The 17411-nt window shown below is 36.4% G+C and overlaps 1 protein-coding gene across 2 annotated transcripts in view; it reads left to right on the top strand.

Annotated features, from left to right (window-relative positions):
* The window catches only part of NELL1 (neural EGFL like 1), a 296981-nt gene that overhangs the window by 79419 nt on the left and 200151 nt on the right, over nt 1–17411 (top strand). For both annotated transcript variants that reach the window (XM_042785467.1, XM_042785466.1), the window contains exons 11-12: nt 3723–3822; nt 13120–13248. In XM_042785467.1, coding sequence (XP_042641401.1) covers nt 3723–3822; nt 13120–13248 — 229 coding nt within the window. The remainder of the gene's footprint in view (nt 1–3722; nt 3823–13119; nt 13249–17411) is intronic.

Genomic DNA, 17411 nt, shown 5'->3' with positions numbered 1-17411 from the left:
ATCTCCTTTAGCAAACCCCTCGCAGTGCTCAGTGACCTTGACACTGAAAAAGTGTTTCCTGATGTTCAGAGGGAACCCTCTGTGTTTCAGTTGGTGCCCATTGCCTCTGGTCCTGTCACTGGCCACCACAGAAAGGAGTCTGGCTCTGTCCTCTTTGCATCCTCCCTTCAGATATTTATATGCATTGATAAGATCCCCCTGAGCCTTCTCCTTTCTAGGCTAAACAGTGCCAGCTCTCTCAGCCATTCCTGCTGTGAGAGATGCTCCAGAGATAAATTCCTCTTCATTAATGCTGGGACCAGGAAGTCAAAGTACTATGCAAATGCTGGAAAGATGGACAGGGGTCCACTGACTTTCAGAAAGCTTGACTAAAAAGTTTCTCATAAAGATAAGGAACAATATTGTTCCTAGAGTGACAGCTAAGGACACCATTTGCAACTTTCTCCTGAAAGGTTGATCAATAACAGCTAAAACAAGAGGGAAAAAAAAAAAAAAAAAAAAAAAAAAAAAAAAAAAAAAAAAAAAACCCAAAACCCAAATAGCAACAAAACCCCAGAATAACCTTATCTGAAATCTTGCTATCATTTTCCAAAGCTGATCATCTGAGATGAGCTGTTTGTGGTTCACATTTTCACTGCATGTCACTGATTAGGCTTATAGCCAATTCTTTTTTTATGTACTTACCTTTTAATTACAAGAAATTTAATCATCTTGTTGTGAATGTCTGACTCCAGATCTCATTCTTTGTGGATTTTATGTCACAGTTGGAGCTTGACCTATTTATTCCAGAAGAATGTCTTTTTGACATCTATTTCTGTCCAGATTCTATCACTACATATGTGAATTGAGTACAAAAAGTTAGTAATTTTTCTAAGGCTGCCTGCAGCAATAATTCTGAAGTGTGAACTATTCTTAGTTATCTCAGTGGATAAAATCTGAAATATAATGGTGATAATTGTTATAATTGGATCTGTACTAGTTTATAACAAATTGATTTTAATCCAAAGAATACTCAACATGGAAACATTTTAATTGTTTTAAAACTTAATTACAAATATGCTTGCTTTGTTTTCCCAAGATGCGAATTCTGCAGAAAATGAGAAACTTAGGGAAATAAAATCTGTCATTAAATTAATGAAATTATCAATTTGTGGGTGTTTTTTTTTCTTTTTGTTTTGTTTTTGTTTGTTTTTTTTTTGTGTTTTTTTTTTTTTTTTTAATCTTCTTATGATTCACTAAAGGAGGTATGAGCTTGGGTTGATTGTGTCTAGCTTTTTGGATCATCCTGATCACTGATTTGGCTTTCATACAAATTCTTGACTTCTTGCCATCTTTTTGACCAGATTTATCATCAGTCAACAATTTTTGTCCATATGTTGACATACTGTACCCTTTCTGCTGCAATTGTCTTGTCTGAGCTTGAATAGGCGATGAGTTATAGCCAGAGCTTTTCCAGCTGGTAGCTTGATAACATGATAGTAAATGACGGCTCAGTGTGTCTGGTTCTTTTATCACCTTTGCTGCTGCAGTTGAACAGGCGACCTTGGGGGATTCCTCCCTTTCACTTATGGAAGTGAAATCAGAAGGAGACCTAATATCTCCATTAACTTCACTGTTCTTGTATGGGCACTTGCTTCAGTGATGCATACTGCATGTGATGCTGTAGGCAGCTGCTTTTTTTTTTTTTTTTTTTTTTTTTTTAAAAAAAAAAAGGAAATCTGATGCCTGTGGGTTTTTTTATTATTTTTCATGACAGCAAGTGTTGCAACTTGCCAGTAAAGACAACCGAGAAGTGAGAAAAGCGACTTGGCCCTGCTTAGCCTTAAGATTGCAATCTCACGGGCAGTGACTAGCAGTGATCGTAGAACGGTCAGCTTTGCATTCCCCAGGTCTGCTGCACTTCTTGATTGTAAGTCCTACTAGCTGCCGGGCACCTCGTGCATCATGTGCACCTTGTAGGCTCAGGAGGCATTTCTGCATTCATAACTGTGTTGGGCAGCTTGGTCCTGCAAGAGGTAATTCTGGAGCCTGAAGTGGTGTAGCTGAATCAGTGCAGCGTGGCTGCTGAGGCTAATTACCAGCACAGTTTTACTTCTGTACTGGTTCTGGCACCTGAGCTAGTGTTTTGACATGGTAGGACACAGTGTCTTGTAGCTATGAAAGCAAGCTTCTGGTTATCAGGGGTGTCTCTGTATAGGGGTGTTTCTTCATACAGGGTGGAAACATAGGTATTTTCAACATCCTCTGTTTAAAGTCACAATTCTGATCCTTCAGATAATGAGAATGGTGGCTTTAATAACATATTTTGTCTTTTTTTTTTTTTTTTTTTTTTTTTTTTAGTATTGTTTTCCTCTGTTTTCTTAGCCCTACACATTTGGATCGTATTTTTAAACTTTTCTCTGCAATCATGATAGCTAGAAAATGTAGCTTATTTCTCTGAACAAAACAGAAATTCCTGTTCCATATTTCTGTTCCACCATCTGAGGCATCACGAAAAATATTTTGGGAAGAGTGGGGACTAAATTCACCTTTAAAATGTGTAATGGCAATATAGCAGGCTGCCTGCTTTCTTATTGGAGTTTCATAGCCCTTTGGAAAAAGGGGTTAATCAGGTGTGGAGAGTCCTGTGGGATAGTTATTGTAGCTCCTGCTGAGTAAAAATCCTAGTTGTTAATCTCTGCTCCACTTGCCAGTTCACAGTGGTGGTAGAGCTGCAGAAGTCATGCAGAAGTAAGTTATGGTATGGGGAAGGCTGGAGAGGGACAAGGGAAAAGAGGAAGCTATTTTCGGACAAGATGTTAAGAAACAACTAACTGTCAAGCAGGACAGCTGTTTGGTCTGGAGATACAGTAAAGCTGATTTCCTGGATGAGAAGAAGATACAGTAATAGTTGGTGTAAAATCTCCCCAGAAAGGCTCTGTCTTGATTAGTTTAGAAAATTTCTGCCAATGTCTAGGCCTCCTATGAACAGCCTTACTCTAAATCTACCAGAAACTGAAATCATAAAAATATCTTGAACTTGATTTATATTTTATACAGCAATTTCTGCATGGATACCTCAAGATGGGATTTCTGCTTTGAAGGATTTAATTTTTGAAAGTAGGTCATCAGTAATTCTAAAGAACAGACACTTAACTGGACACAGCAGAACAACACATGACATTTGAAAATATTCGTCTTCTATCTGCTGTGTTTGCTTGAGTTGAATAAATTATCAGTGACCGATGTAGAATATGAAGTAAGAGGAGTAAAGCTTGGACTTGCATAAAATAGGAAGACTGTCTAACAAAAACCTGGAGTGAAATTCTTTAACTCCGTCAAATACTTGAAAGGAAAACCACCATACTTGGAGACAATGTATTTTGAAAAACTGCTATAGAATTTTTAGCTTAATTGCCTTTTTTTTTTTTTTTTTTCAGGTGTTTTCAGTGGTTTGGTTTTTTTTGGGGGGTGTGTGTGTGTGGTGTGTGTTGTTTGTTTTCTCCTCTTTTCCCTGCTTTGGTTTTCCCCTTTCCCTCAACTCTGGGCATAGAAATGTAAATGTCCAAGTAGATTACTTTAGTTTCAATGTTATGGTGTAAAGAATGAATTTAACTTGCTGTCTGCTAGTTTACCTGCGTTGTTACTAGAGATTACCGGAGTTATAGATTGAAAATTATGTGATCCTTACCATTACACATGTTTTCAACAATGTAATTTTTAAAAATGTGTTTTATTTTCAGAATGGAGTTTTAGTAAAAGTAACAGAGACCTGTCCGCCATTGAACTGCTCAGAAAAAGATCACGTTCTTCCAGAGAACCAATGTTGCAATGTTTGTAGAGGTGAGTCAGAAACTGTGCGTGCTTGGAAGGAATGGTTCAGTGGTTCAAAGGCTGCTGGTTCAATGGGGGGATACACTGGAAGGAGCAATTCCTTTTTAATGAGATATTAGATACCTCTATAAACTTTGAGTCTCTAATTAGACTTTATGTAAAACCAGTCTGTGATAGTCCTTTGGGTAGAAGACTTACCAGACACAAAACTGTAATTGCTCTGAATTAGAGAGGTGGAGGGAGAGAAGGAAGTGCTGGGGGAGAAGGGGCCCAATATCTCTTAAGAATTCTCATTAGGAAGCAGTTATGTTTGAAAATATGTAGCTTAAACTTGCAACTCCACCAAATGTATAGCGTTTTAGAAATGTCTTTTTAAGTTTTCTATTTTGAAATTACGATAATAATGTTAAGATTCCAATATTTGGAGGTTGATTTAGATGTGAGATTTCTCAGGACTCATTTATAAATTAAGCTGGACAATTACAGAATAAAAATGAAAAAGCAACCCTAGAGCCCAGAACCCCATTTTTCCTCCTTGCAGTGGGGTGTGGAGACCTAGGTTCCTGTTGCTTGTTTCCTTTCAGCCCTGGTGAATCCTGGTTGCATTCTGGACCAGACTGAACAAGCCATAGTTAAAATTTTAGTTGAGGAAATCTCTTTAAATGAGGAAAATGCAGGTATTGCAAGGCTAGAGAACTCAAACAAGCTTTCCTCTTAAAGTGTGTTGTAATCAGTGAGCTGTTGGGTGAAAGGTGTTAGTCATTCCCTGTCTATATCTGTATTGCACCTTGTTTCCATACCTCTCCCTTGGTGCTGAGTTTCAGCTGAGCTTAAGGAGAGCCTGTTACTCTTAGACCAGGACTTGTGTGTCAGCCTTCAGTGATGCACCTCAGAAATCTCAAGCAAAGAGATGCGCCAAATGAGCATTAGACATTTCCAGGTTTAGGTGGTTATTGGGACCTGCTGGCCTACTTGTCTTGCCTGTATGTAAATTCCTCCCAGTGTCATTGTAGATGCCAGTGAAGGTGCTCTGAATATTTCCCTTAGCCAGTACATATTAATTAATAAATACTCATAGTTAAATATTTTACTAAGGCCTTGAACTTGCAAGCATATGCATGTGGTTGCAGGGGCCAGCACATTTGAGACTGCTTGCTGGATCATGCTCTAAGAATATACATGTTAATTTTTTAAGCAGTTTCTAGGAACATCTGTAACTGCTTCAGCAAGCAGTAAATGTTGCTTCTTTGTCCCTCAGAGGACTCAATGTCTTAATGATACTTCTTAACAGATGGCCCAGTTTGATGTAGTGTAGTACTGAAAAAATTATCTTCATTAGTTAAAAGCATTAGAAATCTGAAAGCTTCGAAGTTGATGACAGATAAGTTCTGTAATTATTCAGTTCTATATCATTGTTAATGATAGGTACTCTTTTTAGATATTCATCCCCAAACTGGTTTTATTATTTATAAAATAGCATGAATATGTATACTTATGTGATGGTCTCCAGAAGCTAAGGAAGAAATTGTACTTTCACTTCCTACGAATTCTGATACATGATGCTTTCAAATTGATACATGAAACTTCTACTTCAGTTCTGCTTTAGCTGACTGCTAAAACAGTACCACCTCCCTTTGTATTTCATCTTTGCTTTTTAAAATTCTTTTGAAAATTATACTTAAAGATACGATTAATTTTGGCAACTTTACAAAGGCATAAATTGAAGTTCACGCTCCTAAATTGCTTTTTATCTTTTGAAGTAGAATATATGCTGCTTGACACTTTTGCTTCAGTTGCAAGCAACCCCAAGTGGTAGTCTATAATTTTATCATATATAGAGGGCTGGTGTTAAAAAATTGATATTTATTAAGAATTCCACATTCGATATGGTTTCTGTCATGTAAACAGGTGACTTCCGATATGACAAGCAGGCCATAGTGTCTGGTCCCGTCCTGTGCCAATATGTCCTTTACTGGGAAAGGATGGAGCGCTTCTCTCTTTTGCGATAACCACCTCTTTGAGAGACTATATTTAGCTTTTATGGTCCAAGGAAATGTAGTGAGGAAGAAATATTGTAGTAAAGTCCTGAGTAATCAGAGTGTTTACTGGAAGCCCACGTGGACTATTTGCGCAGCATGTGCAAATTTCACATTACATGTATGATGATGCAGATAATTCTTTGCATTAGCCCTTAGCTAGGCCTGCAGTTAGTGAACAGGATGATTAGTAAGCATTTACTAGTAATGTTAAATAAGCACAGTAATTCTACGTAACGATTATTAGTGCATACTAGTGACTGGTAGGTTCTGTTTTTGTAGCAATTCGTGTTTCTTTAGTTGTGGAAACAGAAATCTTCCACTGATTTCGATGTTCTTTAGATTTATGGAATACCTTTGCTGAATTGGGCAAGGGTAGGAGGCTTGCAGCCTATGCTTTTCTAGCTGCAGCAAAGGAATTTTCATTTAATGAAAGGATAAATGTGGGGGATCAACAGAAGGAAAAAAACTCAGAGAAATATGGAAACTTCATGATGCTGTGGTATGAGATTGTACCCTCTTCTGGGATCTCTGTAATATCTACTGCAATAATAGATAAGTGCCTAAAATCAAATAGGGTATGCAAGGAAAAAAATAAATCTATGGTGTTTGTGGTGATGGAAATTGTGAGTCAGCAAAGGACCAAGTTGAATACTGTAATGTACACAGCTGGTAGGCTTCCTAGATAGTCATTATTGTTTGTAAATGGTTAGAAAAGTGAAGACAGCAAATAGTACCTTTTCTTCAGGTATGATACATGAGTTTATAGTATAGCAAAAGCTAATACGTTGCTAAAAAGCAATTTATAAATTTAAGTAAAATGATTGTATAAGGTGTACAGCAAGGCAGGCATATAGAAGAATTCTGTTCTACAATGACTACTATTTTTGTGATTTGTTGTACCTGAATGCAAAAATGGGCTTCCATCAGATCTGTATATAGGATCTATCCTTGAATGTTATGTACAGTATACCTAGTTTTTCCCTTCATCTGCATGCTTTAATATAAATGTGTTTAAACTCTATGCGATTTTATATTTTTCAGCAGGACAATATGGTATTATTAAGCTCTCTTTTTAGGCTTACAGAAATTTTAGTTAATTGTTAATTTTTACAAAGAATCATTGTGTAATAAAATATATTTTTACTACTTTTTTTGAGAATCATTCATTTTTCTTGCAGCAAGCCTACTACTTTTTTTATAGCCCAGGGACAAATATAATACCAAAAATAGTGTCATAAAAGTATTTTATTGTTCCCTTTAGCTGTTTTTCTCCTTGCCAAAGACAGTGTATAATTTTGAAAGAGTGGATGTTTTTTCCTTTGAATGAGCGATTCAAATAAAGTTTCATGAGAGAATTTTTATGTTGTTATGCTCTCATTTTTAGTATGTAAGAATAGACCTAACAGCCCTAGCAACTTTAGTCACACTCTCCTTAAATGAGAGAGTGTGAGGAAATAATGAAGTAATGAGCGCTGTTTGTTTTCTGGAGAAAGTAATTTCTATTTGCTGTCCTGTAATACAGTTTGGCTGGTGGATTTAGACTGACTGCTGACGCTGATTAAGAGGAAGTGGAGAATCCTACTGATGAGCTGAAGTGTGCATTTTATGGCAGGGAACAGCATTTAAGTCTAAAAATGGGGCTTCTGCCTCCCTTATTTTTATTGCTTTGTTTTGTTTTAAGGATTTTTTTACTCTTTCAATTAGAGGATGAGAAGTCTCTTCGGTTAGCATGTTTCTCATGTCTCCCTGTCCAGCTGTGAAACTGGAAACTGAGTTTTGCTTTTTCAGAAGTTGACTGTTTCTTATTCATTGCTGTGAGGTATGAATTATTTCAAGGTTTTAGATTTATTAAGATTTCATGGAGATTGATAAATATGAATTAGTTTATTTCTAAACGTAGTTATAAAGTTACTTAGAATTTAGAAGAGCTTTATATCTGAAAAAAAAAATTCATAAGCCTGTTAGGCTGTGCAGCACCATTATTCTAACATGCACAAGTAAGCAGTATGTAATAAGGTATTCATAATAAGGTAATAAGGTGCATTGATATAGCAGCTTGAAAGAATTTATGAAGTTACTGTTTTATGTCAGACCACTGAGTTCTGGGACCAGAGTCTCTGAAGGCGTAAAAGCTGCTGTTCCAAGTGCTCCATTCCTCATGACTCATTAAAAACTGGTTCAGATCACGAAAGGGCATAATTGCTAGTGCAAATTTTATGACTCTTCCTATGAGTTGTCCCCCAGATTTACTTTACGCATTTATGTCGTAACTGTGGGGTTAAATCATAACAATAGTAAAGATTTTGAGGTTGAAATTACCTTGGACCTTTTGAACATTGCTAATGCTATTAATGGAAGCATTGTCAGTGTTCATTCTAGAAGCCTCTGAAATGTGAAACAGTGAAATGAGGATTGCTGAAGGATAGCTTCTTAAACAGCAAGAGTACAGGGGTTTTACGGTTTTTGAAGTGAACAGCTAGGGATATTGTTAAGAAGTACAGGAAGCGTTATAGATGTTATAAGGAAACCCTCAGAAAAATGAGAGGAACATTAATATTGCCCATAAAAAATTAGGAAGAGATACAGATATAAGATATATTGATTCTAGCTGTAGTCCTGAATGAGTTCTTGCATTCTTCAGTCAACAATTAAATCAAATTATCAAGTATGTTAGGTATTTAAAAAACTGGATGGCAGCACAATATAGTTTAGCATGCTACTCTGGAAAAGTGGAGTTTGGGAACTGGAACCTGAAGAAGTTGAGAAGCTTGAAAAAATAAGAGCAATGTTCAGGTGTCCTAAAAAGGAGTAAATGTTTAGTTTTAAATAATCTCACTTGGGACCACTAAGATCTGGCCAGTTGTGCAGTTCCCAGTGCTGCAGAAGTGATAGTTTTATGGCTGCTACCATGAAATCTGATCTTTTTCATAATTGTCTTAGTACATTTATGAATGGTCATTCTCCAGTGAGAAGAAAGAAGTAGAAACTACAAATTTGTTCTTAAGAAAAATTGAAGCAAACATTTCAGCAGCCTTGATAAAGGGAGAGACTAATGTTATCAGAAATGTTTGGGGAAGGAACAGGGGTCATCAGGCCCATCAAAAATCTAAACACTGCTCAATATTTAATTCCCCTGTTGGTAGTACCTAATTGTATCTTGAACGTCTTGAATGACTTTGAAGGGCTGTTGTGCACATTTATGGATGTGTGTGTATGTGTGGAGAAAATGCTTTCTGACATCAGTTCTGAATGTGTTTATCTGTAGTTTTAATTCATGCTCACTTGCCTTGTCATCTGTGTTGGCCTGAAATTAGTTGAGATTATCAGAACTATTTAAGATTTTGTGTGCTTCTGTCAAATCCTCTCCAATTGCCTGCTTGCTCAGATGTGATGATTCTATTTTAAGCCTTTTCTTATATTTAGAGAAGAGCTGACTGTCTCAGATAAGACTTTGCTGAATATTCTGAAGTCTCAGTAATTCAGTTATTTTCACCTGGACAATCAGAATGTGTGCCCTCTACTAGCTGCCTCCCATGGTTGAGATTCAGAGATCCCACTGCAGTATCACTGAGTGGTTTTACCGTCTGTGTAGGTATTTTAAAGGAATTAATAAAAATCAAATGTTTTCATTTTTTTCCTTTCTGCTTGCTTTGGGGATAAGTAATTGCTCCCATGACTAGACTGGCCATCAATAGATTGATGTTTAGGTCAGTGCTTAGATCTCTCCCTGTTTAGTTGGGAATATAAGCATGGTTGTTGCAGTCAGTGGCCATGTGTGCATTCCTGAATGTTTTACTGAAAAAGAATGACTGAAAATATTTAGCTAAATTAGGTGTTGAACTGGGATTCTTAAATGTGAGAACACAGCTAGCTTATTTCTTCACATTATAACCCAAATATGAGGTGGCCTTTATTTGCCAGAAGAGCAGGAAAAGCACTCAGGCCCAATAAAAATTAAGAGGGCATAGCATTTTATTCCTTTCTTTCCTTCAAACCCCAGCTGGGGAAAAGGTAGACCAGGGTATAAGAAATGTAAAACCACCCTTCCTTGGTGTGCATCTCCTGGCTCTTTTGAAGTGCTAAATGTGCATCTTCGCTGCAAAAGAAAAGTACTTGGAAAAGCCTCTGATCCAATCAGTGGAATGTCTACTCTGACAGGTGCACAGTGAGCCCTTACTCTTTTCTACCATCAAGTAATTTTTTTTTTTTATTTCTGCTGGTTAACCTTAAATTACATTTGTTTTGTAAAAGCTTGGTAACATCCAATGTTGGAGCACCATGCATGCTCTTAACAGGAATGGCTTCCACTTTCCACTTACAGAGGTATTGAACAAGTTTTCTAAAATTGAAGTTGAGTCACTTGTAGTCAGCATTTTTAAAAAGGTAGAAGACAGTTTCACAGGTATTAGAATAATAAATGCCAAGGCAATCTAGAGATGTTGTAGGTGTTCTCTCATTGTGTATTCCTAATGAGAGGAGAACAATGAAAAGTTCTTTAGAGCTTCTAATTGTGCAAGTTACAGAATGGGTGCAGTACTTATTTACTTTGACGTTCTTTTAACAGCCTTCAAGCTTGATAACATAAGAAAGAGTCTGATTCTTAATGGAGACAGTTCATATTTGAGTTGATAACAAGGGAACAAAAGGAATACAGTTTTTTCCAGAGGATTTTTTAAAAAAGGTGACAGCTTTTGTGATACAAAATGGATAGTTAGCATTGTCATCTTTTCTACTGATGAATTCAGAGGTGGCAAATAAACAATGAAGAATTCATAGGGCTATGATGCGATACTGAAAACTAATCAGCGGCTTGTGCTTGGTAGAAAGTGCTGTTAGAGAAGAGTGTTTGATCTGGGACTCGGGACTTATGATGGAAGTTAACTCTGAGAAGCCATCCTTTTGGCTAAGTGTGTTAAATATGCCATGAACTGATCACAAGGTAAAATGTTGACTCCCTGGGATAAGAAGAGACTAGAAACAAAGTTCTTTTTGGTGCAGAAAGTTGTATAAGGGCTACTGTGACTAAAACATGCTGAGAAAAATGAAAATTTTTTTACAGATGTGGATGAGAGGGAAATATAAATAAATATCCTAAGGCAGTAGTAATGATCCACACTAAATTAAAATGTATTTTTATAGTGCTTTGCTTAATACACTGATATGTTACATTGGTTCCGAGTAGTAGTATCTACCAATAATAATCAAATATAGAACTAATATTGTATATGAGTTCAAAGGACAATTATTATTCTAAAGAAGGAGGAAATAGACTAGGATGTCATAGTCCTAGGGGAAATAGTGGTGAAGAAAATGTTATAAAACTTGTCTCTTGGGTATTATTTAGAATGCCAACAGAATAGTAATCCTGCTTGGGGAGTATAAATTAGATGCTGAGTGGGTAAGTATGGGGAGATGGGTTCCAGTGTTCAGTTTTGATTATAATTACAAAGGCAAAAATGAGAAATCAAATACTGTGATTGCATAAATGGCTAAAGGCAGTATAACTGTGCCCTTTTTTACCAGTATAAAATCTACCCAGGCTTGACAAAGCTGTATCAGGGATACTTGAGTGGTTTTTACCAGACTGTGAAATGAATGAAGACTAGAAGGGATATCTGCAGTTTTTATTAACCGAGTTGATTCTTTCTCTCAACTTGGATTACAATGAATGAACGAGCTAACTGAGCACAAGGAAGATACCTTGGTTGTTAATAAAATTAATCTGAAGTTTAAGTGTAGAGTTGGACATTGACACTGAGAAAGTGTCATCCTTGCTAACAAGTGTTACATATTTTAAAAAATGATCTCACAACGCAGTGCTAGATGACCAGATTCATAAAGTTCGAGTGGGCTAAAATGACAAAACCTGAGTTTTAAATGACTAGATTACTGAAGTGCGTGTTTAAAAACAAACTAAAAAACCCCTCAATGAACAGCTTCAGGATAGCCCTATGAAAATTTGCTTACTGTAGATGAAAGCTATATTTAGTATAAGCTAAAGTCTTGAAAATTCATTAAAGAATACCAAAGCAAGGGATATGAGCAAAGATCTGAATCTGGCATTTAGATGTTAGAAGTCCAGATTGTCTTTTTCTTGGCTGTCTTTATGAGATGTTAGGAAAGTGTAGGATCAGTGGACTAAAACTTCTAGTTTTCTCCTTTATGACCAGGCAGAATTGGTGTAAACTTTTATTCCTGTAAGTGCAGGTTGGAATACAAGTAGCTGATGGTATGTCTGGATTTCTGGTTTCCCTCCTTCTAGGAGATAAAATCCAGAAAAAAGATAACAATTACCATAATGACTGTTGATATATCTCAGGCAAATAGAAATTGACTCTTCTTTACTAATAGAGAAAAATCCATCAAAAATACACCAATTGGGGGGAAAAAAAAAATTCCAGTTGTCAGATTCTGAAGGGTATTTAGTTATCTCTTATGGTACTTCCAGTGGAGTGCCTTTGAAGAGATAAAGTTGCAATTACTTTCACTTTAGACTTCAGCAGAGAGAGATTTTGACACATCTTTGGGAAATATTGAAAATCAGGAAGAAAGAACTTCAACCAGTTGTACCTTTATAGAAGAAAGTGGAAAAGTTCATCAAGTTTGTAGAAATGAATTTGTATGGAATAAAAGAAACTGTTCACAAAGCTGCTACTCAGAGTTTGTATCAAGGAAAAAGGATAGATTAATAGAAATTTTCCCCTATGGAACATGATGCATGGATTAATTATAAACTGTAGAAACAATCCAGCTCGTTTTTTGTGACAGAATTACAAGGCAGTGCATGAGGTTGTTCTGACTACCAGTATAGTTTTGAGTTCTAATGCAACATCTAATTTTTGCTCTTACAAAAGCATGCTTGATTATGCATAATAAGAGAACTGTGAAGGATTTTCTTTTCTGATATCACACTTTTTTATCCTTTTAGTGTAAGTTAGTATTACACTTCTTGGCAACTGGAGATAAGGTGGCGTTTTATCTTACGTGGGTTCAGTAGAAAACTAATGTATTGTCATGGCTTCCTGCTTTGAAGTTGTCTTTCCTCCTGACTACATCTAGTTATACAAATACGTTTTTGAACAAAGTGGTTTTACTGAGAATGAATTGATGGAGGAATCCAAAAAGCCTGTGTGCACCAGGTAGGTTTATAGAGAGAATTTCTGGAATGTATCATGCCAAAGTTTTTCAGAGTAATACAGTCAATGTAAATATTAAACTTCAATGTCTGAAATTAACATGTTTTAATACCAAGTTGTTTGTATTTCAGGCCATAATTTCTGTGCAGAGGGACACAGATGTGGTGAAAATTCAGAGTGCAAAAACTGGAACACAAAAGCTACTTGTGAATGCAAGAATGGTTATCTCTCTGTCCAAGGGGACTCTGCGTATTGTGAAGGTAAACAAAATATTCAAAGACCTGTCTCCTTAACAGCCTACTTGGAAACATAGCATTAAATAAATGGCTGACAAATTAATTGCATTGCAAAGTTCAGTGTCATGATGGTGACTATCACAAAGGTCCTTTTGAGTTCATAGATATGGACTGAAGATTGCAAGGGATGCTGGACCATTCAGATTACCTATCTATGGGCATACTTCACTGTTGTTAAAAGTTGTGTCTTGGCACACCATGGTCAGGCTGTTGTTAAAATTTTTAAAATACCATTGTTCACACAATATCACCTTCCTTTTAAAATGTTTTTTTTTTTGAGAAAAACATTTTTATAAGATGCATTAATTTAGTAACTGCGCATTCTGCTGACATTTGTGAGAAAGGTAAGTGTGAAGGTGTACTGAGGCTTGAGTATAGAAATGATGATCTGCACTCCTTCCTGAAGTACTTCTGTGGGCCAGGTACTTTAGTGAAATGGGTTTCCTATGATACAAAAGAGACCTATTTTGTAGAAGAGTGTAGCTGAGGTACTTCTGTTGATGTATTATTCCATCACAGGAATTAATTCAATGGGGCATTATTCTCCTTTTTGTTTTCCAGTGTTTTCTAGAACTTGCTGTTATTCATAGCTATGATGTACTTATTAAAACCTAAACTGATGAATCAACACATATCACATTCTTTCCTGCCTCTGCATTGTGCGTTTTTTTTTTTTTTTTTTTTTTTTTTAATGCCATTGTGTGTTAGGCTGCAATATTTAATCTTTTGGCCATTACTGGAAGTTTTTGAACAACTTCGTAGAAAATATTTCCCTAGATTCTTTTTCCAGTAGTATTGGTGATGGAAGGGACTTGGCATTTTTGACAAGTTGTTAAAATATACTGTAAGAATTGGAAGACAGGATGAAAGAATAAAAAAGTCATGCATGGACTGGGCTTAAATGATCTCACTTTCATAAAAAGACTTTTTAGTGTATGTAAGTGAACAGGACTGCTTTAAATGGCAGTTTATAAAGCTGTTCAGTAAATTGCAACTATAAATCCTATGTCAGTTGTCTATAAAGAAACATTTTAATTGTCCTATATGTGTGCTTTCAGTGACTGGGAAAACAGTTAACACATTTCTTTTTAAAGGTAGGCAGCAGATACTCTACATATAGAGAAACTTTTTTGTACGAAAACCTGAGAGGAGCTGCTTTATAAGTTCTGCAAGGAATACTGAGAAATCAGGAGACAGTAACAAGGATCTTTATCAGCTATGATACAAAATCCAATATTTGGATTTATTTGCACTTTTAAATAAAATAAGTGCTTACTGTTTTTCATTACCTAGTAGCAGACTGTCCCTTTTTTCCTCTATGGTAAAAATTTAAATATCTTGAGTCAAATAATTTTGGAGATGTTGGCAGTGCATTAGTGGTAGTGGTGGAGAAAGGACTAGCTTTTTGAGGAAATCAGCAGGAATTGCAACGTATCTTCTCTATGTTACGTTAAATTTCAGAATGGCAAATCCCCTGACTTCTCTGCGTGTGGGTGAAATGTGAAGCAGCAGAACAAGCACAGTTGCTTGTGCTGCCTGAGACCATGGGATAGGTGAGAGGCGTGTTTTGTGCAAGTTATGAAATTATAAATTTTCTGGATGAAGTGTAGTTCTTAGGAGGTAACGTAGAGAAGAGAAAGGTCCTTTAGCAAGGGGAATTACAGACTGACAAATCGATTAGCTGACTTCTTTCAGCCCTGTGAAAATCTTCCTTTCACTCCTCAGAACAGCTTTCTGCGAAATTTCTTTCTATGTCTCTCTAACCTAATTTCTCTCATCTATGTGTTTAATCAAACCCAGGACAATCTGCTAAATAGAATAATTTCATACTTGGCTGTGTAACATTCTCAAATACATGGTGAAGCTGTGATTTAAATAAATTAGGTCAAAGACATGTATCTGAAGGTACAATTTGTTAGGATGTTGGTACAGTATAGCGTTGTGTTATGTTTTTTTTGTGGGTTTTTTGTTTGTTTGTGGTTTTTTTCTGTGTGGAGTTTTGTATTTCTGTGTGTACTGTGTAAGAATTAAATATGCTGAACACCTGAACAACAAATTGTAAACTTACAAAGCACCTGTGGGGAACAAGGCAATTGTCATTCTCAGCTATAGTTCTGAATTTGTCTTGATTATTCCTAAGCCTTTAAACTTAAAAAGACATCTAAGATTACTGTTTCCATTGAGAAGGCAAGGTTAAACTATTTTATACCCATGACATGGGCTGGTAAGTGGCACCTTAGTTCAGACTGCTCCAGATCATTAACTTGGAGATTTCCAGATTTCTCATCTTTTCCAATGTATTTGAAGGACTTGTGCATCTGAATTCTAATGTATGGTATTATTTTACCTTACCTATGTTTTTACTGTTATTTCTGCTTGCTCTTATTCATGCAGTTTTATACTGCTGGACCCTGTGGCATCGTTTTGATCTTCTAAGGTTTCTGAAGAATTGTGTTGGAGTCTGCTTTGCTTTTTGACATGTACTTGTATCTTTTTTTAACATTCCATATTCACATTTGCAGTACAGTGGAAAAAATTAAAAAGATTCTAACTTCTGTCAGAGAAATGGCATCTGCAAATTTTTAAAATAAATAACAAAAACCTGAGAGGCTTTTACTATTAATTCTCAGTTACTATTTTTCAAGTAGTTAGCAGCTCCTCATGTCAAAATATACATGTAGGATAACCACTCACTTTTTTGAAATAACATAGATGTGTTTAGGGAAGACAGTTTCTGAAAACAAACAAGTAAGTGAAGCTTGTAATGAATGAAGGAGGTTCTCTGTATTCTGTAAAAGCAACGTATTTCACTTAAAAACAGAAAAGTTTGGGTTGTTCTTTTGACATTTGCCTACTTGTCTGACATTTGACTTGTCTTGCATACATGAGACATAATTAGAGCATTCATCATTTGCAGAGAGACGTACAGAGATATTTCTATTAATCATGTTGACTGGGATTTAACTACTGATGTGGATACTTAAGCACAAGTGTTGAACCAGTGTCCATTTATCTCTGTCACATATGCCTGGATAAATTCTGGGAACCGCACAAGTAGCCAGCAAGTCCAGTGTCTGCAGGATGAAAGCATTCCAGTTGTAGCTCCATGTGCACACTTGCAGCTGTGACTTAGAATGAGCTGCTGTGTTGAGGGCTGAAGACTGCATGCATGAGATTTAGTTACAGTGGACGCAGCAGTTCAGTGGTAAAACCAGGACCAAAATGGGGAATTCGTCTGAGTCTGTCTCATGCTGAATCTTCCAGGCACGTTGTGTGATGTGGACAGCAGACCTGAAATACTCTGTGCTTCTCCAAAGACAGAAGACTCTACAGTCTGTGACTACTTCACAAATACTAATAGGACAGTCTGCATAACGTAGACTGAGTCAGGAAAGTGTCAGCAAATGGAGATTCAGAGGTGAAGTAAGAAAAATCAAGCCAAATCAGCTGAAAGTCAGGCTTGTTGCTAGAGTGATTATCTCCACTTTCAAGAGGCTAACAAGCAAAGAGCCACGTCTTCTGAAGAGAATTTGGTGCTATATGTTGTATATCTCTCTCTCTAATTTTCTGCTATTTATTTCGCAGTGAAGAGCAAAAGCAGAATATTTCTTTCCCACCACATTTCAGTTCTGCATTCTTTATTACCTTCTTAGCTTGAAACATTAACAGCCCTTTTCTACTTGTAAAGTTGTTGTGTTGATACAAAAGTAGTTATTACCTAATTGCTGTTGAGCTCTGATTCACTCTGAGCTGTGTAAATCTGAAGTGGGGGGAATATCCCAGTTAGGATAAATGCATGCCTCTTCTCCACTGACAAGAGTGCATGAAACAAGAAATAAGTATTACCTTTCTGCCCTTCATGCACAACTATTTACGCCCCCAAGAAACATCTAGTAAAAGTGATACAGTAGCATACCACAAGATGTCTTGTCATGTTACACAGCACGTGCTTAACCAGTGTCACCAGAGAATGTTCCTGCGATAACAGGTATAAGAGAGCATCCACTGACTAAAATGGACCTACAAGATTAATATTCTCATTGTATGACTGTATTGTAGGGTGTGCTTTCCATATATACTTAAGTAGGATGACACGTGCTCTTTACAATGTCTCCCAGCTGTTGATG

Source organism: Tyto alba, unplaced genomic scaffold, assembly GCF_018691265.1.
Source record: "Tyto alba isolate M040663 unplaced genomic scaffold, T.alba_DEE_v4.0 Super-Scaffold_8, whole genome shotgun sequence".
In the NCBI taxonomy this organism is placed as follows: domain Eukaryota; kingdom Metazoa; phylum Chordata; class Aves; order Strigiformes; family Tytonidae; genus Tyto; species Tyto alba.
The sequence above is the reverse complement of the archived record's forward strand: the minus strand, read 5'-3'. Positions and strand labels throughout refer to the sequence as shown.